Source organism: Gymnoscopelus braueri (assembly GCF_963280865.1).
Source record: "Gymnoscopelus braueri genome assembly, chromosome: 14".
NCBI classification, from domain to species: Eukaryota; Metazoa; Chordata; class Actinopteri; order Myctophiformes; family Myctophidae; genus Gymnoscopelus; species Gymnoscopelus braueri.
Window position 1 is genome coordinate 17,060,078 of NC_137619.1, and position 23,127 is coordinate 17,083,204.

At 41.7% G+C, this 23,127-nt stretch overlaps 1 protein-coding gene across 1 annotated transcript in view; it reads left to right on the plus strand.

Moving 5' to 3' along the window:
- Nucleotides 1–5,778: 5,778 nt before the first annotated feature.
- dntt (deoxynucleotidyltransferase, terminal) overlaps nt 5,779–23,127 on the plus strand; it is a gene marked incomplete at both ends in the record, with an annotated part of 111,480 nt that continues 94,131 nt past the window's right edge. The window contains 2 exons of the mRNA XM_080449956.1: nt 5,779–5,972; nt 16,850–17,027. Of these exons, the coding sequence (XP_080306082.1) occupies nt 5,779–5,972; nt 16,850–17,027 (372 nt within the window). The remainder of the gene's footprint in view (nt 5,973–16,849; nt 17,028–23,127) is intronic.

Sequence of the window (23,127 nt, forward strand, 5' to 3'; positions counted from 1 at the left end):
ACACACACACACAAAAACACACACGCGTGTTTTTGAAAGATTTATGTTAATTTAGATTTTCTTTTTACATAAATCTTGGCACAACCTTGGTCCCTGGCACAAAATATTTTCAGATGGGGGTTCCTGCCGCACCCAAATACATATAAATTTGGGAGTCCTTCACATGAAAATATTTGAGAACCACTGCTATAAACAAATAGGAACTCATGGCAAAGAACCAGACAGCAGCCTGCAGAGGAAGAAATCCTCCAAAGACGCTGGAGATGGATTGGTCACACTCTTCGCAAGCCTGCATCTAACATCACAAGACATGCCCTCTTTTGGAATCCACAAGCAAATAGGGAAGGAGACAGACCAAAAAACACCTGGTGGCATGACCTGGATGCAGATGTGGTCTGGTCAAAAATGGGGACAGCTGGAGAAACTGGCCCAGGACCGGGATGCCTGGAGAACCATTTTTTATGCTCAAAGTTGGGCTACAGGTGTATCATAGCAATGAAGTTCATGAAGTGGGCTACCTGTATTTGGCTATCTGGACAGCAGGCTCATCTCTGTCACAACATAGAGTGGTATGCTTGAGAAATACAGTATGGACTGAGTGACGTCTGTCCTGTCCTTATTGTCCAAGGATCCATGCGTGTGTGTGTGTGTGTGTGTGCGCGCGAGTTCGCGCATCTGCTGCTGATCTCGCCGATCAGCATCATATTTCTTGTGCATTATGACATCAGCCGAAATATACCTCTCCACTTCAACAGTAAGAATTACACAAGAGTTTACTTCAACAGACGGTTCAACAGAAGTGATGGAAGTGAGGAAGAATTACACTGAAAAACCGAGTCCAACTGGCAGCATTCCATCAGATAAACACAAAGCACCACACAATGTTAGAAGATATGCATCTGGTGTATGTTTACATTGTATCAAAAACCAGCGCAGGGAAAGCACTGCTCAGCCCATGCAGTTATGCTGACTACATCACAATACACTGGGAATGTTTGTGCTCTAGGGACGGAGAGCCAGAACCAGAATGATTATTGGTCTTAAAAGACCATACCAGTGTAACTTTGACTTCGAGTCATTAGCAGAGATGATGCATTTGTGTACAAACTGTATGTGTAATGTGTAAAGTAATTTAGTCGATCTGAGCCTACATTTGTGGTACAAGTGGTTGTGGTATAAATCATCCTCTTGAGTAGAACATTGCATTAAAAAAGGGAAGTAGTGACTTCCTCAAATTAAAAACATTAAGTGAGGGCTACTGTACAATACTGTGTAGTTGTCTCTAATGGGCTTTGAACAGCTATACTTTAATTATGGTGAGCTGCCATATTGATTATTTATTTTGAAAATTCACTAGAGGATAAGCCCCTTGAGATGCAGCATCTCGTATCTTTAGCTGTAATATTCTTTGTATTTATTTATTGACACCTATATTGCTGTAATGCAGTAAAGTCAATGTAATGTAAGCAAGCTTAGTCATTAACAATTTGGAAATGAATGAGGAAGGAAGTGAGGACATGCACTGTACTTTCCTTTCACCTCTATAAAACAGGCAATCTTTCACGCCGGTTCCTCAAATCATGACCTCACTTCAGCCAGCCTTTGTGTTTGGAGTTTCACAGCAAATTTAGATTACAAATGATCAGACAATACCAAGTCCCACACAACACAGTGTTAATTTAACTGTGACAGGCTTTGTCTGGCGTCTACACGAACACAATTGGCACGTGTTTTGCGTGTACTCCTACCTACGGGCTGGGGCGGCACCTGTCAGCAGGGAGTGTTGGGCGGGGGGAGTAGGTCGAAGGCTCTACGTCCTCCCGGTGGGGGCTCCTCACTGGCAGGCGAGTCAGTAGGATACGACAGCAGTGACAACACAGAAATGTGTGTGGGGAGGAATCAATTGGCACAACGACTAAATTGGGGACAAAAACGGGTAAAAAATAATTGGCTACTCTAAAAAAAAAAACTGTGACAGTGTAAAAACTGATCTGTTTGTCTGATTATTCATAATGAATGGGCCCATTTTACACTTTCAGAGTTAAATGACACTTATCGTGTATGTATGCTGTACTCAAACAGCATATTTTGCCCCATTGATATTGATACTGTACTGTATAATATTCCGATATGAACAAAGGTCATGATGTCATGATGTGCAGTATGATGCAGCAAGACACAGAGTAAGACAAGTCATAAATATGATGTTAATGATAAGATATTATGCTGAATACATACAGGAAATCCTGGTTTATGAATAGCCTACTTATGTCTGATTCTATTGGAAAACCAGCACAGTTTGGGAAATCAAATGAATTGCTACATAACTAGATATTTTTCTTGCATGTGAAATGCAATTAACAATATCCAAGTGCAAAAATAACTTTTAACCCATTCAATCTGGGAACGCATCGGTGTCATTTTCGATTTGAACTATAACCATTATTTTATACTTTGGCTATTAAAAAATAGCAGATCTACAAGCTCATAGTGCGGCACCAAGTGCCGCACTATGAGCTTGTAGATCTGCTATTTTTGAAAAATCTTGAACATTAAGTGCAAATCTTTGAATACATATACATATACTTTTTGAAACAACATTTTCAACTCAAATCTTTGCTTTTGGAGGTCCTTGGAACAAAAATATTTGACAAATGTTCACTTAAATATATTCAAGGATTTGCACACATTTGCACAACATTTTTCCCAAAATAGCAGATATAGCATACAAGCTCATAGCGCGGCACAGAGTGCCGCGCTATGAGCTTGTATATCTGCTATTTTTGAACAGCCAAATAAATCTAAAATGACACAGACGCGTTCCCAGATTGAATGGTGGTTAATTACCACTAGCAAGATCTGTCTGTTTCACTATAGAGTACGCGTCCTAGAATGTTGAACATAGCAAGTAGCACGCGCCTCCTCTTGTACATTGATAATGAGTGTCAACGATTCACCTTGCGGCTGTTAGTTTACAAGAGCAGGCCTTTGATGCTGTGTGAGACTATCGATTCCACAATATTTACCGGAGCGGTGTTATCTCTCCCACGGCTCGCATAATTTATTGCCAGCACCTGTAATGTGATATCCACGAAGTCATGCCTTTATCTTGACATTAAGAGCTTCAGTTTGCCCAGCGTGATGTGCAACGTGACTCACATACAAACATACTGTACTATAAGGGGACAGACACTATCATCCGAGAAAGTATTACTGTATTAGAGAATATTTCTTTTACACGCAGCTTCTGTCTAATCTTCCCAAAGTATTCTCTTAACCCAAAGGACCAAAAAACTGAAAACCCCAAAAATGAGCAAGAAAATAGTTATGTTTCTGATCATAGATAATCAGCTACCCTGTACTTATCTACTGAAGCTTCTCTTTCTCAGCTACCCTGACAGAGCATCTCACAGACCACTCTCGACCCCCCCCCCACCCACTGGTAGAAAAACACAGACACAAAGCATACTGTACATGTAACAGGCACGTAAACCACTTAAGCCCTATTGTATTCTTAATAGCGAAAATAGCTGAAATAGAGGAAATAGCAGAAATAGCAGATCTACAAGCTCCCGACGCATGGTAACGTAGATTGGCTATTTTCACTATTTTGGAAATTGTTCACCCATGACATGACATGCCCAAAATAGGGAGGCCAGGTTGAAAGTGGACGAGGAATGAGGTCTTATTGTGCTGGTGTGATTTCTGCTGGCTGAATGGAAGCCAGTTTGGACCAGGGCCAAACAGCTTCATGCAGTATACTGTACAGCAGAGTGATTGTGGGAAAACAGAGAAACAATTAGTCAGAGACTGCCCTGTGACACCTGTTAACCCTCCAAACATCGTACTAATGAGATGACTTAGGGTGGAGGTGTAATATACTGCATTCTGTCAATGCTACACAAGCTCATTTAAGAAAAGATCGGGACACAGAATTTAGTTAATAAAGGAGTAGTTCACCCAAAGAAATGACTTATTTTCAATCAATTACACACCCCATGAAGCCCTGATTCATGGATTTGTTTTTGGTTTTGTCGCATTCCTAAGCCAATATTTCCGGTAGGATACACAAAGAGTCTCCTTTGTGTCTCCTACCGGATACATTAGCCGATAGGAGACGGTAATCAAATTATTGGCTTAGGAATGCGACAAAACCAAAAGAATGCCCATGAATGCAAGGCTTCATGGGGTGTGTAATTGATAGAAAATAAGTAATTTTTTGGGTGAACTACTCCTTTAATGCAAAGTAAAGCTGTATAGTGAACTTTATATAATCTAAATCAAACAAATCCATCCTGCTTGGTCCACTGAAGGAGATGCGCTATTACAGATAAGTATACTACACTCTATTGACTAAAGCCTTTTTTGCTGCATAGATAATTGAAGCTATAGAGAAAGTGATACAAGTAAAGACAGCCACATTGGCTTGTAGGTTGCAAAAGGAACTAGGAATGGGGAGCTTAGCAGAGCGCAAATCTCTGCCAGGAGGCATGACCTAACGCCTCCATCTTTCTGTCTGTCTGGGGCATGTCATGTGATGAGAATGATTTGGAGTTGTGTGCAAGTATATGCAACTGGATGGGGCAGCTAGTGGCTAGATACATCCCATAAGCCGGAGGGACAGGAGCGTTGTAATTCACTACTTAGTAGTATAGATCCCATAAGCCAGATGGATAGATGCCCGATTGGCCTCCCATAGCCTCACGGGAAGTGTATTCGATAGCCTGGCTGGAGGGATGATTGCTCTCGCAGAGGCTCACATAGGTGTAAATAAAAACATACATTTGTCATTGACGAATTTGAAATATATTTGGATTTTCGGCTGATGTCATAATGCACAAGAAATGTGATGCTGATCGGCGAGATCAGCAGCAGACGCGCGCGCACACACACACACACACACACACACACTCACACTCACACTCACACTCACACACACACACACACACACACACACACACACACACACACACACACATAATAATCATATCATATCATCATATCATAACCCAATATGGATCTTGGACAATAAGCAGTTAAATGCTCCTAATCACTGACGGCTTGGATACCTGTACGATATGTGTGCATATGAGCTGGGGGGGGGGGGGGGGGGCGGAATCTCAGAGGAATGGCTCACCATGGCTCTCATTTAAGGCAACAACCTAATTAAAGCCAGTGAGCAGATGGCACAGGCTTTGTCTGGACATAATGAGACGGTGAGGTTGCGAGATGAACTGGACATGGCAAGACAGCTGTGGGGGTTTTGTGAGGTGACCCAGGTCCCAGCATTCCCCCCGGAGCGAGGTGGTAGCTCAAGTCAGCCGGGCAGAATTGCGATGACATGAAAACTAGTGCTGTAAATCTACTATGCATTAGGCAGTTTGTTCAAGTCAGACTGGGTTGTGGGCCGAAACTGCTTTGACTTTGATGTGAACGCTTGATGCCAAAAGAGACTTTCTTCTCATTTAAATTTTTTTCCATCATTCTCTGCCAACTTGGCAGTTGATGTGTGTTTGGTAAACACCAAATCATGAACACCTGTTGCCAGGGGCATTTCCTGTCTGCCAATTCTCACCAACTCTGTTCCAACTGCCAATCCATCCTGGTATAAAAGAAAAGAAAAAAACGCACATCAACAATACTGGCATCACCAAAGTGTCTGCTTTCTTAGATGGAAGCTAAGCAGTGCATGACAAGATGACAAGAAGTGCGTAATCTGGAAAGTGGAAATTCCTTGAGGAGTACAAATTTATTTGAGATACTTCATCTTGGAAAGAGATGCTCCGCGCTCCTATTTTACCTCGCACAAGGAAACGGCAGCGGCCAGTAGAAGCTGGCATTCCGAGTCATGGGCAGGTCAAATTTCAAGAAGTGAGATTGTATCTGGTGGAGCGGAAAATGGGCCGTAGCAGGAGGACCTTTCTGACCCAGCTGGCCAGGTCTAAGGGCTTTGTCGTGGATGACATCCTCAGGTTGGGATTTTGGACTATAGTACCCTAAGATGTGTTGTCTGAGATGCAGCTTTGCTATTATTAACAGAACAAGATTCTTTGCTGCTCTGAGGAAAAGCAGACATAGATTTTTAATGAAACGATGAATGTGTATGTGTGTGTGTGTGTGTGTGTGTGTGTGTGTGTGTGTGTGTGTGTGTGTGTGTGTGTGTGTGTGTGTGTGTGTGTGTGTGTGTGTGTGTGTGTGTGTGTACATGACTGGCATTTATTTTGTGTTCCTTTGTATTGCTTCCCATGTCCCCCCTGTCTTGTGTTTAATTGCCACAGATTCCAGGATCTAGATCAGTGATGTCAAACTGGTGTTTCGCCGGCCGTTTGTGGCCCGCGACGTCGTCAAATCTGGCCCGCGAGGTGATTTGAAAAAACGGCATTTAATACTACCTCTAATGGAAAGAAAACGATATTACTACACAATAGTAAATAAATAATTCTAAAAATATGCTTTAAATAACTGATCTATGGATTATAGTTATGATAAGTGTTGCCATAATCATGTAGCTCTACAACAGAGGCATAGCCATGACAGAAATGGTACAAAATAATATTTAAGAAAATGTATATATATTTTTTTTAAATAATCATTTTCAGCCATTCGGCCAAGTGTTTCCTATATTCGGTATTCGGTTTCGGCCAAGAATTTGATATACTGTAGTTATAGCAGTGACTCAGGTGTAGTGGAGTAGAAGTAAAAGTACTGGAAATACTCTAGTAAAGTAAAAATACCTCAAATCTTTACTTAGGTACAGTACTTGAGTAAAAGTAATTAGTTACTTTACACCACTGTTGTTCTATAAATCTAATTATTTAACCACCCACACACATTACCAGGTATTGTTTAACTTCAAATTGAATTATTCTACTTAAAATGTTTTTTATTATTATTATTATTATTATTATTATTATTATTATTATTATTATTATTATTATTACAAATTGCATTGTTTGTTTTTAATGTCAATAATTAAAGTAGCTATTCTTCTTAATACATTAAAAAAAAAAAGTGATATGCATAGTTAGTAGCAGTGTCTGAGTGCGTGTGAGTGCGCATGTGCGTCCGCAACTGGTTCCGGCCCCCATCAAGTCACCATTTGACCAATCTGGCCCTCACCCCAAAATGAGTTCGACACCCCTGATCTAGATTATCAGAAATATGGGTTTAAGATAGAACCTTAAAATCTAATTAAGTGTACAGATCAGATAAAAGAGATGCATACGCAACCTTGCCAATTTCTTACAAACTTTTTCATGTTTGTGAGAAGTTAAGGGTCGATTATCTAATTAAGGATCTGCAATAATCTCATTATTACTTCATCGGGAAGGAAGCGATTAATCTCTGGGAAGATTTAGTGGATTGTGTACTCTGGCCATAGCCCACAGCACCTCCATAAATACTATCAGGATGGAAAGAAAGTTATTTGCCAACCCAGCTAATGTTTTCTGGCAACAGCAGTAAAACCAGTAGAAAGACACACTGGAAAGAAACTTTTCTGGCTTTTTTTTTTTAGTAGGGAAAAAGTTCTACTAAAGCAGTTTGGAAGTTATTCCCTTAGGAAAGTTTTATGAATTAATGGAAATAGTTTTGAGTTTGTATAGCAAGCACTAATCTACCGTACGGTACAGATACATGGAAACAATGCATTTTTGTCCTATTTAAGTTCTCACGGGAGAAATAAGGGCAGAGTAAGTTAACTAATACTGTACATATTCCATTTATCAGTGAATGTGATGTAATGCATCGTTAGCTTGAAAATCTGTTCTTGTTATGTGATGAATACCAGAAATAGCAGCAAGCTCACAAGGTGTCACCCTGCTTTTTTTCGAGAATGTTTGACTTTTTTTGACAAATGTTTTACATTTTCACCTATAACGACATGCCCAAAATAGGGACCTGTGGTTGACAATAGTTAAGCTTAAGGGAGTTGACACAGAGGTGGTCTTCCATATGACAGGCGTTTCAAAGTCACAGTGCCAGGTTTAGTTAAGGTGAGTGATGCTGTAGCTCTCCCTTCCAGTGTATCTCCTCATGTTAATAAGGATGCATTGTGTCAGGCCTGGGCTGCAGATGTATTGAGCAGAGTTCTGGTTCAGCTGTAGTGCTCCTCTTCTGGGAGGATGTGAATATCTGTGTGTGTGTGCATGTGTGTGTGTGTGTGTGTGTGTGTGTGTGCGCGCGGCGCGTGCATGCGCGTATATGTGCGTGTTTGTTTGTGTAAGATAGCAAGAAATAAAGTGTGTGTGTGTGTGTGTAAGAGTTTAAACTTTCCCTTTTCCGTCAGTGTGTGTGTGTGTGTGTGTGTGTGTGTGTGTGTGTGTGTGTGTGTGTGTGTGTGTGTGTGTGTGTGTGTGTGTGTGTGTGTGTGTGTGTGTGTATATACGTGCGTCTTAGCCAGCTTGAGCATCATGGCAACATTCCCAGAAACACAGCTTGAACGCTCTCCTACGGTTACACTTGGCTTGATGCAATTGTTTGAAACCAACGACAGGAAGTAGACCATGGCTCCTCAAACTGACATTAATTCTGCAAGCCGACAAATCTGCTATCAGCTGCAGTTTGATAACGCTGCCTTTCTTCTACACTGTGTGTGTGTGTGTGTGTGTGTGTGTGTGTGTGTGTGTGTGTTTGTGCACACAAACACACAAGCATTACTGAGTGTACACACACACGCGCGCACACACACACACACACACACACACACACACACACACACACACACACACACACACAGTGTCAGTGTCACCTGCTTGCTTAGAATGACTAGGTGTTGGCTGTCTAAATTAATGATTTCTCTTTGTTGTTTAGTTGTAATACCATCTTGGTTAATGGGGCATGCAATCTGGTCTTCTTGGGTAAATTAAATAAAAAGCTTGTATAATTTTGATGAACATAGTGCAAACTTATCTAATTACAATGTTATCACTGTCGGGCAGAAACTTTGTATGTCCAAAAAACATTACCTTTTTATTATCATTTTTTAAAACATTTTAAAATAGTGAAAATAGATCAGCTATTTTTATTACTTCTGTGCGACACTTTCGTATGATGAAGTAAGGCATTCATTTATGAAAAACCATAAAAAAGTTGAAATATGGAGATACAAGGTTTCTGCCCGACAGCAACGTTCTGCATTGCTCATTGCAGTTGTCTAATAAACATCTCCAACAAGCAAATACACAGCAGCTGCTCGCTGTGTTATGAATAAAAATGGTGTAAATTGTGAGTCGTGCATTGAGGCCTAACTTGTCTTGGCCCTGATATTACATTAATAGATGTCTTAGTTATGTTTTGTGTTTAAAAATGCATACGGTATACAGTGCGTCTACTCTGTGTATTGATTTTCCTGGTGGGCAGGGAAAGGTTGAGAGCTGGAGACAGTTCTCCGTATCAAAGCCCATTGACTTTAGACTGTCCTTGCTTGCTTGCTGTGCTGGGCTCAGGGTCCCACTGTTTCTCAGAACTCCAATCTGGCAATGCACTGCATGCTACCTAGTTTACTTGTCAATCTGTTCTTGCATTTATTTTGGCTCTGCAACATCAGATAAATAAAGTTTGGGAAGAACTTATGAATGCAGCTAGTGTCCATTTTATATGGGAGAGTGACATGTAGGTGTAAATAATCCAACTGAATACTGTCTGGATTTTAAGTGGATGTTAATGTCAGCCACGTGTGAATGGAGCCACTTTGGTACATGATAATAATATGGATTGGTAGCATACTTTGTCAGAGTTGGCCAGTTTGAAAGGGAAGAAGAAGCATTGGGAAGATTTAAAAGGTTTAGTTGAAAAAATAAATCTAAATAGCTAACAAAACTAGTTTAGTCATTTTTCTAGGCTGGCTATGTCTCATTATCTCTCATATAATGTCAAGTACACTACAGTGCATTCAACAATACACATTTTTTTTTTGTTGAAAGGCACACAAATTAAATTAAGTTGTTGGGAACTTGTTTTGGGTACTTCCTGTTGTTTTTCAGTACAGTAAACACCACAAAAGTAGATTTCCACGTATGCGGCAAGAGCAACGCAACACACATGGCTCAAACCGGATCTATCATGCTTTACTGGATCAATACCAGACTCTGCATTGAAATCAATGTCCTGTTGCGTTTGTCAGTTGCGAAACAGCTTTAAAATTCAAGTGAAAGGGGCTTCAGTGGAGCAGAATCAATACTTGCCACTGTGGGAACCAGTGCTGCTGATTAAATCAGTGACAGGGTAGGGAAGGACATTTTTGTCAATGAGTAAAAAGAAGAATGCCTGAAATGGGAGTTGGGAGTTTTGTTTTTGCTTTTTGTCTTGCAATTGCAATTGCTCACATTTGACTGGGATTAGTCAAAGGTTGCTGATCCGGCCTGTGTCTAGAGCAGATATAGAAACAGTGCATGCATGTACAGTATGTGTGTACAAATTACCTGATTAGTAGGCAGGCTCTAGACAGGATCAGACTAGTTCATCCAGAATAGAAACCAGGCTTTCCGCAGTGATTACATTTGTGTGGAAAAAGCTGAAATATAACATAAAGTTAAAATTATGAGGAAAACCTCCCTCCGAATTCTGAGATATATTGTTGCAATTGTGAGAATAAAATTATGAATGTTGAGATTTTAAGTCCGAATTGCTAGGAAAAAAAGTCAGAATTCATTTCTGTTCAGTGGTGGAAATGACCTCCAGTTTTGTCTGCTGCTGGGGTGAACAAGGAATAAGAAAAATTTGATGGCAGATATGGCCGACATTTGGTTTGCACGGTAAAGTGGGAGTAAATTTGGAGCTGCCAGGTAGGTAGGCTACAAGTGAACCATAGACATTTGCAGAGGATAACAAGTCCCCGATAGGCTCTGAATAACTGTAGTCCCAGTTCTCCGAAGGTGGCTAACCCGTTTCCTGTTCTGGTTCAGTTTCCCATTGCTTCGTTTGATTGGCTCGGAATAGAGCACCGAAGTCTGACATCACTGCCGCTAGAGGGCGCTATCCGCCCTGGGTCACAGCGTTATTTTTTGTTTTGGAATCCCCATTGGGGAATCTTAGATTGTGTCATATAAGAACTGCGTTCGAAAAATAAACAAACCACCCTGGCGATTTTACTCTGTATTCACTATAATATATAGATATGAAGCATCAACTGACGGTGAAATAGTACAAATTTATCGAAAGAGTAAAAAAAGAAAAAAGGTCTTGAAACAGACCTTAAACTTATCAAACGTAACTCAATATCATAAACGAAACGGAGTCAAATAAATACCTGACAAAATCGCAGTGGTTTGTTTATTTTTGGAACACAATTCTTATATGACGAGTCGTGCAGATCTAATATTTGCCTAAGGGAATTCCAAAACAAAAAAATCAGGACTTCAGTACTCTATAGGGGGTGCCAGGTGAAACTGTGTATTTGCCTTGTTGTATAATTGTTTTAAGGTATGACCAAAGTTCCTACAGATGTCCTTTGTGAAAATGGGGTGAAATTTTAAATGTGTTGTGGGGTTCATCAATACGTCTGTACATGGACAAATGCGTCTGTGGCAAATTTTAGATTTTCTTTTTTACACATTACCGTTATACCATTATAATGTTCTTATTTTGATCATAAGATCCCATTACTGAATGTCAAGTCTCCAGGTTTACTTCAGAATATGTATGACACTATGGCACATTAGGAGTCAAACTAGTACTAGTGGTTCTCAAATGTTTTATTTGCAAGGACCCCCTTAACTCTGAGAGTGTACAAATGGAACCCAATGGACCCGTAAGGGTCCATTTGGTTCCTCTCAGAGTTACAGACCTGTTATGGTCATTCAGGGCTAGCTTTTTATATGTGTCTAGTAATATTATTGTCCACTCATGTCCATGGTTGTGAAACTACTTAAAAAAAACTGGTTTTGACAGCCTGAGCAGAAATTAACATTGAAAACATGTTCCCTATCAGCAGATCTATCGAGCTTGAGGACACCCTTCAAAGTAATAGGGCAACAGAAAAGAACAGGGTGGCCGTGTCCATTGAGTTCAATGTAGAAGTGGCGCCAGTTCTATTCAGTTACTCAAGGTAAAAAAATACACAGTTTTGCCTGGCACCCCCTATTCTGGACGGCAATGCTACATGTATGTGATAGACTTCTTGAGCTACACATAAATGTTTTTGGTTCTTCAGTGGTTCTTTTAGAGGTTCTTTGGGATGGTGTTGAGGTGCTATCACCGCTGTCATGCAAAGAACCTGAGTGTCATCATAGTCTGTCTCCCTCCCTTTCTGTTTCTCTCTCTATTTCTCCCTCCATTCCATTTGGCCACTGCTCAGTGCTCACACTCACCTGCCGGCCTATCTGCAGTTTCCACTCTCTCATTAGTCCTATACCCAGAGTGGTGAGACCAGAGTCTGGGTGAGACTGGCGACCATATAGAGCACCGAAGTCTGACGTAATTTACACATCCTACCTGGTTCGCGGTTTTCCACCCCCGTTCTGAATCCCCATAGACGTCTTTAATATCGCGTCAAATAAGAACTGTGTTCCAAAAATAAACAAATGATCCCGGCGGTTTGACTCTTATGGATATGAAGCATCAACTGACGGTGCGAAAACGATAATGTTACTTCCGCCGAATTAGTTACATTTTCGCCAGAAACAGACTGTATCAAATATAAGTGACTGACTATCATAAACGATACAGAACCTCCTCCCTGACAATATCGCCGAGACAGTTTGTTTATTTTTGGACCACAATTCTTATATGAGACGATTCTAAGATGACCCAATTCTCCATAGAGAAATTACTTTACGAACCAGGGGATGAACGAGTGACGTCAGAACTTCTGTACTCTATGGAAGTCCAAAATACTTGATTGACAGTGACACATCACTCATTGACAGATATGAATCAGTTCACAACTTTACAGAAGTCTTCTGGTGGCGGTTTGAATGCATTACATTCTTCTGCCTACACATACATCATGTCCTAGTATGAGCGAATAGGGGAAGGGAATCAATGTCACGTGATTCCCTTGTTTGCACCTTTGAAGGTGCAAACAAAGGGACTTATTGGTCAAATACCCGGCCGGAAGTGTGTCTCAAAGAATAACTGTGATCAGATGTGTGGTCATTTTTAATCAATACATGCATTAATTTACAATACTTATTATATCATCAATATGATTTAAAAAGAAACGTAAACAAATATGCTAAGTATGAACACTGCATACATAGCTAATGTTACAATAGGCTACCTTCCTTATTGTAATATTCTAAGCCAACATTACCTTGTTACCATGGTTAACAAGCTTGCTGTTGTTAATTGCCTCTTCTTCTTCCATATCAAGCCTTGCAAACCACTGTTTCCCAAACAGTGGGTCGGGACCCAATTGTTGGTCGCGGAACGATTTGTGTGGGTCGCGGAACGATTTGTTGTGTGGGTCACGAGTATTGTTTGTTTTTCTTCTTAAAATATTTGTATTTCAAAATATTTTCAAAAATTAAAATACAAAATAGAGTTTTTCTTACATTAAAGAGAAACCCCCCCCCCCCCCCCAAAATCTAAGTAATTAAAAAACAAACAAAAAAAATTGAAAATTGCTGATCTACAAGCTCACAACGTGTTGCTCCACAAAGCGTTGTGGAGTTCACTAGTTTGGGTCCCAGGGAGAAATTTCTCTTTTGGGTCCAGGGCTAAAAAGTTTGAGCACCACTCTGTCCTCCTCTCCTCACCTCTCACACACGTGACAGGATCTCTAGAGGTTCCCTACTTTCTTCAGCTTATCTAGCATAGCATCGAAATTAGCGTAAACACTAACAGCCCAGCAGGCTACGTAGAGTTGCAGCAGAACATACCATTTGTCGGTTTGTGGCGCACTTTTAAAAGGTAAGAGAAATTATGTCAACAAAGGAACACTAGCTGTTCACACTCAAATAGACCCCTTAACAGACGACGTCACACTGGTTGCAAGCGTCATACTGGTTGCAAATGAAACCCATTCTGTCTGGTCTCGCTCGGGCGCGCAGCACTAGCCAACACACAAGAGGGGGTAACAACTAACAACAGGTTGAGAATTGATTGCATGAAACAATCACCTGTGCTGTGCATCCAGTGTCAATGTTGGTAAACAAATAATTGGTCTATAGAGTGAATTCTACATTTCTTTTTAAACACTGTGCTATAAATATTGTAAATGTAAATGGATACAGTGGGCACTTAAACCTTGTGGGCACCTCAACGTTAAATTGGCAACATTAAAAAAAAGAAAAAAGAATGCTTTGGAAAATGGTAAAGTATAAACAGAAATAGTATGGAGACCGTACATGATTTGGAAATCTGTAGCATTTGTAGAAATATTTGGCCTTAAAAAGATTATGTATTGGATGCATGTATTTGACACAGATGGGCCACACAAGCGTTAAAGGAGAATTTTGGACTAAAGTTTTCTTACCTTTTCTATGACGTTATGATACCTTAGGATGAATGGTACAGTAGAACATTTTCATAACTCCACCCCTGAGCCGCCACAGCTTTTTTCTACTGTACCATTCATCCTAAGATATCATAACGTCATAGAAAAGGTAAGAAAACTTTAGTCCAAAATTCTCCTTTAAGTCAATTTGATATGTACCAGAGGTTCGGGCCACTACGCGGCCCTCACACTACACGGCCTGCTATGAGGCCCGAACACCTACGATGCACCCCCAATCCGACTGATATGCCCATATATGGAAATCTCTGTATCTGTCATTTCTTGTCCCTTTATGCATATATGGAGCTCTCTGTATCTGTCAGTCTTTGTCCCTTTTTTACCCATATATGCATGGAGATACTTATCAGTATATGCCCATATATGGGCATGCCCCCTTTTGTGCCCATATGGAGCTAACTGATTTGTTTGCGTCTGATGCCATGATGACACGTTGAGGTTAGACAACACACAGATTTGGGCCTAGCTATAGCTATATTGGGAACTCCTTATATGGTTATGGCTGAGTCATGGTGACATGAGCGTGACGTCAGAGGTCCGCCCGCCTGCCCGGCCCGTCCACCCGTAAGACAATTTTAATATAGGATAGGATAACATTTCATACCAGCGGAGGGAATAACCTATTCAAATAATTAACTGGCAAATTCAGAACTAAAGGAGGAACCGTATTTGTTTACAAGTTTTGGTCATTTTAGAAATATTATTTATGCAGTCACTCTCCATATTGAAACCAAAGTCCATCAGAGCTCAATATTGGTATTAGTCTTGTTGGGGCGATAGCTTCCTATGCAACTGAATGAATTTCTTTTTACACCTTTTTTTTTTAGGAGCCTAAAGATTTCCTTTTCAAGATGTGAAAGAAAGGCTATTTGTATTTTCTTATATCCATTTTTGTAGAGGCATTTTCACACCTGGTTACATTTGGCAACATTGCCATTTGAACAAAGACAATTTCTTGGACTTATGATAGCAATGCAGTGCATGCATGTGAAAAAAAGGCTGAACTGTTTTTGTTTTGTTCACAGCACAGATGAGTGGCTTACATTTGGCTATACCGCCTGCAAAATATTATTGATATTGCACTGTAGTTAAATAAAGTTATTGTAATGCGATGCATTTCTATGGGACTTTGTTATGGTCCAATGGCACTGTACAGTATGACGGGAGATGCAGTCGGCCTTAAGGTATTTTAAAATCTTCAGCTATGGCCCCCTTTGAAAAAAGTTTGGACACCCCTGGACACCCCTTATTTATGTGGTATGCACTGTTACCAGGTGAGTCACCGTGGTGCCCTTTTATGCTTTATTTCTTAGATAGGATCGTGTGTAGAGAGACAGGAAACTAAGGGCAGAGAGAAGAGAGACATGCAGACAAGACTGAGAGTCAGACTCGAACTTGGGTCCTCACGGCTCACAAGGAGCATATGGTCTGTCAACTAACTGGCTGAGTCACCAGGCACCCGCCTTGTAGCCATTTTAAACAGCCATCAGTGACCAGGCCAGGGTACAGAGCAAATCAAGTATTAGCTTCGCCACTGATTTGCCCAATTAGACCTGCCGGGACTCCCCCTTAAGGAGCAGTTCCACCGATTCACCCCAAGTGGAGAGAGGAAGAGGAGGAGCATATTGAGTGTAATTATCCACAGTTGGGCGCTTTGATTGGGTATGGTACTTAGGCACAGTGGCAGGAAGCAGAAGGAATGAGGCTGTTATGAAAGTCTATTGCGTCTCTGCGGAGCTGTGGGAGACGCAGATTGAATGGATGGATCCGCATTTAAGGGGCTTGCAGGATTCACCAACACACGAGGGAGGCACTGAGCTGTCTGTGCTCTGTGGGTGACTGTTGTCTAGCTGGTGTTGATCCTCAATCCGCATGCATTGAGCGTGCTACTGTACATGTTCGGACCTCAACTGCCCTGATATTGCCAGGAGAAAGAAAAACGGCCCAGTTCTTTTCTTTAAATCCAGCAGTGAGCGAAGCAGATCTAGTTAAATAGGGGATTCAAAGTAATTTGAACTCTATTGATCATTTGTATTCAGTTTATGTTGAGCACAGGTTCTTTTCAAAGCGTGTTCAAGAGCATAATCAATCAATGGGGTATACAGTATGTCTATGTACACGTAAAAATCCTCAGTGTTAATTGATCCATTTTTACACTCAACACTCTTGTATGTTTTAGCATTCAAACGAAACAAAAATGCGACAAAATAATATATGCAGTTGTTGTTCTTTGATGGAGGAAATTCTGTCCTTCAAACTTCACAGAACAGACTGGACCGGTGACACTGAGGGACAGAGGCACTGAGGGGCTCTGTGGTGACAGTTCAGATGGTGTTGATCACTTCACTTACCAGCTGTCCTCTTTTTTTCCCCCCTCCTCTCTGTTCTGTACAGTGATGAAGTCACTCACGTGGTGTCAGAGGACAACCAGCCGTCGGGACTGTGGGCGTCGCTGAAGGGACATGAGGGGCTGAGAGGTCTGTCCAAGATGCAGGTGTTGGACATCAGCTGGTTCACTGACAGCATGAGGGAGGGGAGACCTGTTGCAGTGGAGACCAGGCACCGCATTCAGGTGTGTGTGTGCGCGTGTGTGTGTGCGTGTGTGTGCGCGTGTGTGTGTGTGCGTGTGCGTGCGTGCAACATCGGGGAGATAGTCAATCAGTAATTCTGAAATACCCTGATGGTCACATGGTATGCACTAGATGGCACTACACACCAAATGGGAAGTCCCTCATTCATCAGGCTTTAACAAAGGAAATCAGTTCTGATGTTTTTGACTTGACTATAGAACCAAAAATGTTCATAATGATTCCTGTTAACATGAATGAGGCAGGAAAAAAAAAACAGTAAATCACAGGACAATGGTAAATTAGGGAACCAGCAAATGTACACAAATGTACTGTATAAGCACTCAGTCCAGGCAATACTAATGCATGTTCCGGCGTGTCTAATGTGATGTGGGAATATACGGTGTGTCTGTGTGCTGTGCAACGTGAGAGAGAGAGAGAGAGAGAGAGAACACGAGAGAGCTATTTGTTTGTGACTGGGTGACTCGCCCTCTCACTGCACATGAATTGAATCAACACAGACTGAAGGCCGTCTGAGAAGCTGAGAATGCATTTAAGTCCCTTCAGCCTCCACTTGCAGTTCTGCATTTCAGCCTGGCTGACAGCAGCAGAAGTAAACCCCCCCCCCCCCACCCATATCGCACCATGAGTGCCAAATAGACCCATCAACTGGATGTCAGGGGTTCTGAGAAGCCGGCTAACAGAAACTCACTCTGATTTGTTCCCCCTGGATGGCACTGTGGAAGGTTCCATAGCATAATTATTATGGATCTGAAGCAAAACATTATTTATTCTGTCTGCTTTAACTGGTCTGCCTATTTTCTTGGTCCCCCAGCAGAACCAGGAGGAAAACAGTCCAGTGGTTTCCTCCAGCTCCCTTTTTCTGTGCGTCGCCCTCCCCATCACTGACAGTGTCAGTGGTTACAAGGACATTCAGTATCTGTGTCATTGCTATGTGAAATACGGGGGGGGGGGGGGAAAGAAAGCCTTCTTCTCATTCCCTCCTCTGCCACTCGCACATTGTAAAATCCAGGGTGTTCGTTTAACTCTTGAGAGTCTGCAAATGGAACCAAATGGACTTAACGCTTCCATTTAGTTCCATTTGTACACTTTCAGAGTTAAGTGAACACTCTGTATTTTACTGTGCTCGGCGTTCCATCATGCGAGAGCGCAGCGCATCAGTATTCCTCCTCTGGTTGCTCAGGTCATTAAGTGGCAGGGCTAATGACGCGATGTTGACATTTATCGGCCCGTCTCCCCAGGTAACTGGAGGTCGCTTCATCTGCTTATCTTGTGATGTATTCCCGTTCTGATGCGAGCGTGGCAACAGACGGTGGCATTTATTCGCACGGCACTTCCAATAGATTGTTTTTTACGAGATATAAATCTGTTTAAGAAGCCCCGCATGCAGGGATACAGCATTTCCAAAGCAGGTTACTTCCCTGACACATTAGCCCATGGCTCTTCTCGACGGCCTGGAAATGCAATGGCTTTGACTGTCATAAATATTCTACACCAACTGATAGGAGGGAAGTTTAAGTATAAAACCTATTGAAACGTGATATTTCCATTACATTCCATCACACAAGGAGCCTGTTTATTCTAAGCGCGGGGAGAGATAAGATGTTATAATAGGCTGTTTGAAAGGGAACAGGATGAGATTGGTCCAGAGAGGATGTCCCGCAAACGTATCCTCGAGAGGTGGCCATAGTCAAACTTCTGTTTAGACGTGGGCATGGTAGGTACTTGGGGACATGAAGGATGGATGTGATAGTGGTGGTGGTGATGGAGATGGGGCTGATATACTACAAAATGGATATACTACAGCTGAGGAGCTGTTTAGTATTGTCAACGTATTGTGTGATCTGTCTATGTATTGCGTTTTTATGTGTTGTTTTGCATCCTGACGGCTGCCTGGTGCAAAATGAATTTCCGCAAGGACAAATAAAGCATCCATCTATCTTTGCTCCCATAAGTACTTGGACCTCAGTGGACCCCTGACCCTGCTCAGCGAGGTCTGCGAGGATTTTATTAACCCACCTGTGCACGTGGCTCCAACTGCGCGACGAGCATTAACATGAACAGGTAGACCTCGTCCCTCCGTCTCCCTCTGCAGAGACGGATGGACATGGAGAATGGGTGAGGGGTAACTGCGGGGTCTTGCATCACTTAATCTTTCTGTCACAGCGGAGTTGGTGGACTGGATGCTGTAGCACGCATGGCGCCAGCAATTGTTTTTCTTCTTTCGCTTATTGCCAAAATGAGTGGTTAAGCTGGTGGAGAAGACACAGACGGGGAGCCCAGAAGGGGCTTCGCTTCTGTTATCTGTCTTGAGGCTTCACCTCCACAGTTATAAACCTGTATAATAATGGAGCCCAGATGGGGCCAAGCCCACCTCTGCATGCTGATGCACACAAGTCTCTCTCCATGGACCCACAATCCCATACCGGATGAAAGCAACTGCAGATGGGATGGAGAAGTGCCACCACCCCCCCACTCCACTCCCACATATATGCACAGCAAAGATGTTTTCAAAAATGTCAACCTTTTTTGATTGACAGAGACACATGAAATATATTCAAACGTATTCCATTATTTCTCTTTTTCAAAACCCAGGAAGACTCCTGGCGAGGAACAAATGACACTTATTTCTTCTTTAATCCTTTATAGTGACTGATTAAGATCAGCAGTGTGAGAGAAGCTCTAGTTCCTCTATTATTCTATTTTTATCCTTTAATCTTTTACTTTTTTTTAATCTTATTTTCTTTAACACAATACTTACTTTCCCTCTTTTTAAAATTGGTCATAGTCAACACAGCATGCACAGTAAAACCCTCATTGTTAATGTATCGATTTTTGTCTCCGCCAGCCAGGCTGAAAGGCATGGCGAGAGTATGTTTTGCACCCTGTCCGTCCGTCCGTGTGTCATTCTGTCTGTGGACAGCTAATCTCCGGCACCGCTGGCCCGATCACAGCGAAACTTTGCACACACACTCCCTGGATGCCAAAAATCTTTGACATGAGCCTGTCATAGTGCCACCAGAGGCCGTTTTTTGCAACAAAAAAAAATGTAATATTACTCCTACAGATTTACACTCCCTGGATGCGAAAGCAGAACCTCTGCCCCGAATTTTTCAGATCATCCTGTCATAGCGCCACCATGAGGCCGATCTTTGCGAAACTTATTTTTTTTACATTACTCCTACAGATTTTGTCCAAACATCACGCAAATCAGTACACAGTATCTCTATAGTCATTAAACGAAACAGGTCTTTCAGATTTTTCATTTTTCATGTTTGGCTAAAAATGGCTTCCAAAGTTTGCAGGAGTGCTCCGTTTTGAACAAAATGCCTCAAATCATGAACACGGCATGCAATTTCTGTGAAATTCTGCATGCACATTCCCACTGTGGCGATCAGCCTGATGGTGGCGCTATAACACGACAATTTGTGTTTTTGCCTATAACTGCACCGGTAAAACTTTGTATGTGCACTCCCTAGAGGCCAAGGAAAAACCTTTGCCCTGCATTTTTCACATCTGCATTTATAGCGCCACCAGGAGGCTGCTTTTTGCAAAACATATTTTTTGACATTACTCCTACAGATTTTGTGTTGTGTATCTTGGTGTATGTACATTTAGTGAGTGACTTATAAGCCTGTGCAGGCTGGGCCTCTTGTGGTGCAGGACACTATAATAAAAATCTATCTATCTATCTAATATCCACATCAGTAACAAAGTATGTGGCCTCACCAAAAACGTCCTGACCTGGCGGAGACCTGTGCTCCGAGGAGCACTTTTTCTAGTTAACTCTGAGATTGTGCAAAATGTTACCAAATGGATCTTTATGGGTCAGTTTGGTTACATTTTTGCACACAACACTCAGAGTGAAATTAAAACTGATAATTTTACTGTGTGATCAGTAAGTACATTTACTCAAGTACTGTACTTAAGTACAATTTTGAGGTACTTTTACTTTACTGGAGTATTTCCAATTTCCAGTACTTTTACTTCTACTCCACTACATCTCAGAGGCAAATATTGTACGTTTACTCCACTACAATTATTTGAAAACTTTAGTTACTAGTTACTTTGCAGATATACATTATTGCATTATAAAACGTCTGTGTGTGCAATACACACACATACTTCTGGTAAGACTGAATTAAATACTTCTGGTAAGACTGAATTAAATACAAGCATTTCCTTTCGGGAGATGTCTGATACTTTTGATATTTATATTTAATAATATCACAATGACAATTTAATTAAAAGTGTATCTTAACCGCAGAAATTCAGGCGTCTCTATTTCGGGCAAAGTTTCCTAATTCGTCAAAATGTCCCAAATTATTATCATTATTTTAATTATCATGTATTCAAAAATAACGAAAATGGCATATCTTCACAGTTCACAATGCATTGCCTCGTGACACATTGTGAGCTTGTAGATCGGCTATTTTCGCTATGACCCTGATTCTGTGTACATAGAGCTGGGAGATATACAGTATAACTATAATATCAATATTGTGATTTGAGACTATAGCCTATACTGCATCGTGTCATGATATCATCTCCTGGTCCTAAAGACTGCATTACAGTAAAGTGGTACAATTATCTGCACTTCACTGTTCAAGCTAAGTGAAATGAAAAACGAATACCTCTTTTTATATATATATATTATATATATTTGATTGTGGGAATATTACCCAGCCCTAACATTTATGTATCCTATGTGATACAGCAGGAAGGTGTGGCCACTTTTTTTTACTTTTGTTAATGTGCTGTGTATGGGCTGGGTTTGCCATGGCAATCAAATTACCATATTAGGAGATCAATACGCATCTGCGCCATGGATCGATCAGACCTCCCATGACGTTTGTGCGACTGTGCCAATATAAGTGGTCGCACGAACAATAGCACTCTGGTTAGTTTAAAGAGCAACGACTGATTAAGCCTGTTTGATCTATTTGCATCCATTCAAAATGTTTCTCTGGTCCGTGCATCTCAAAGGCTCTTCAGAAAGTGATGCTGCTGTTGCTGTGGGAAACGAAGTGTATTCCTTTGGAGGGTACATTAATGTAAAGGACATGTATACTAATCCACAGATTAGTGTACATGTCTTCAACCCAGTGTCTTTATTCTGGAGGGAGTTGCCTTGTCCCCTTGAGGCTCCAAACAGACGCAGGGGCCACACAGCTGTACTGATAGAACATACCATCTACATCTGGGGAGGGAGGCCCTACTGCAACATGCTTTATGCATTTGATGTCGACACTCACGGATGGTTTAAGGTTTCTGGCACTGGGAATGTTCCAGAGGGAAGGTACGAACACTCAGCCTGTGTCTTGGGGAAGGTCATGTATGTCTATGGAGGATGCAAGGATGGTAGATACACTAATGACATGCACAAGTTGGACACCTGCACAGTGGTCTGGTCTTTAATTAACACCAGAGGACCTCCTTCACCTGATTTAGGACGTCACTCTGCAACCATCATCGGGACAAAGATGTTTCTATTTGGGGGCCGCAGTAAGCAATCTTTGTGGTGCAAGAGCATCAGAGTGTTTGACACAGAGACCAACTGCTGGCTGAACACGGCAGCAGGACGCACACCAAAAGGACGCATGGGTCATTCAGCCTTTGCCTACAATGGAGAGCTGTACATATTTGGTGGGCTTAAGGGGCGAGGCAAGCTTAGGGACATTATGGCCAATGATCTGTGGAAATTCAACCCAGAGACCTTCTCCTGGAAGAAGGTTGGGCCCAAGGGGAAAGCCCCATTTGTGTCCAAGATGTGCTGTTGCATGGTGGGAGATCGAATGATCCTTTTTGGAGAAAATCAATACACACACAATGACCTGTTCATCTTAGACTTACGTCCTAGTCTGAAGACCTTCTGCAAGCTAGCGGTTATTCAGTGCGGTCTGGAGCGGTCAGAACTCCCACACAATATCAGGTTGGAACTGGCAGCCATGGAACTGAAAAATAATAATACCCCACAGTAGGACCCGGGACCTGGTGGGAAAAGATATCATTTTAATAAATAATGGCATGCACAAAATAGGGACACCGGGGTTAGAAAAGTCAGGATCCACGTGGGATCGGCGT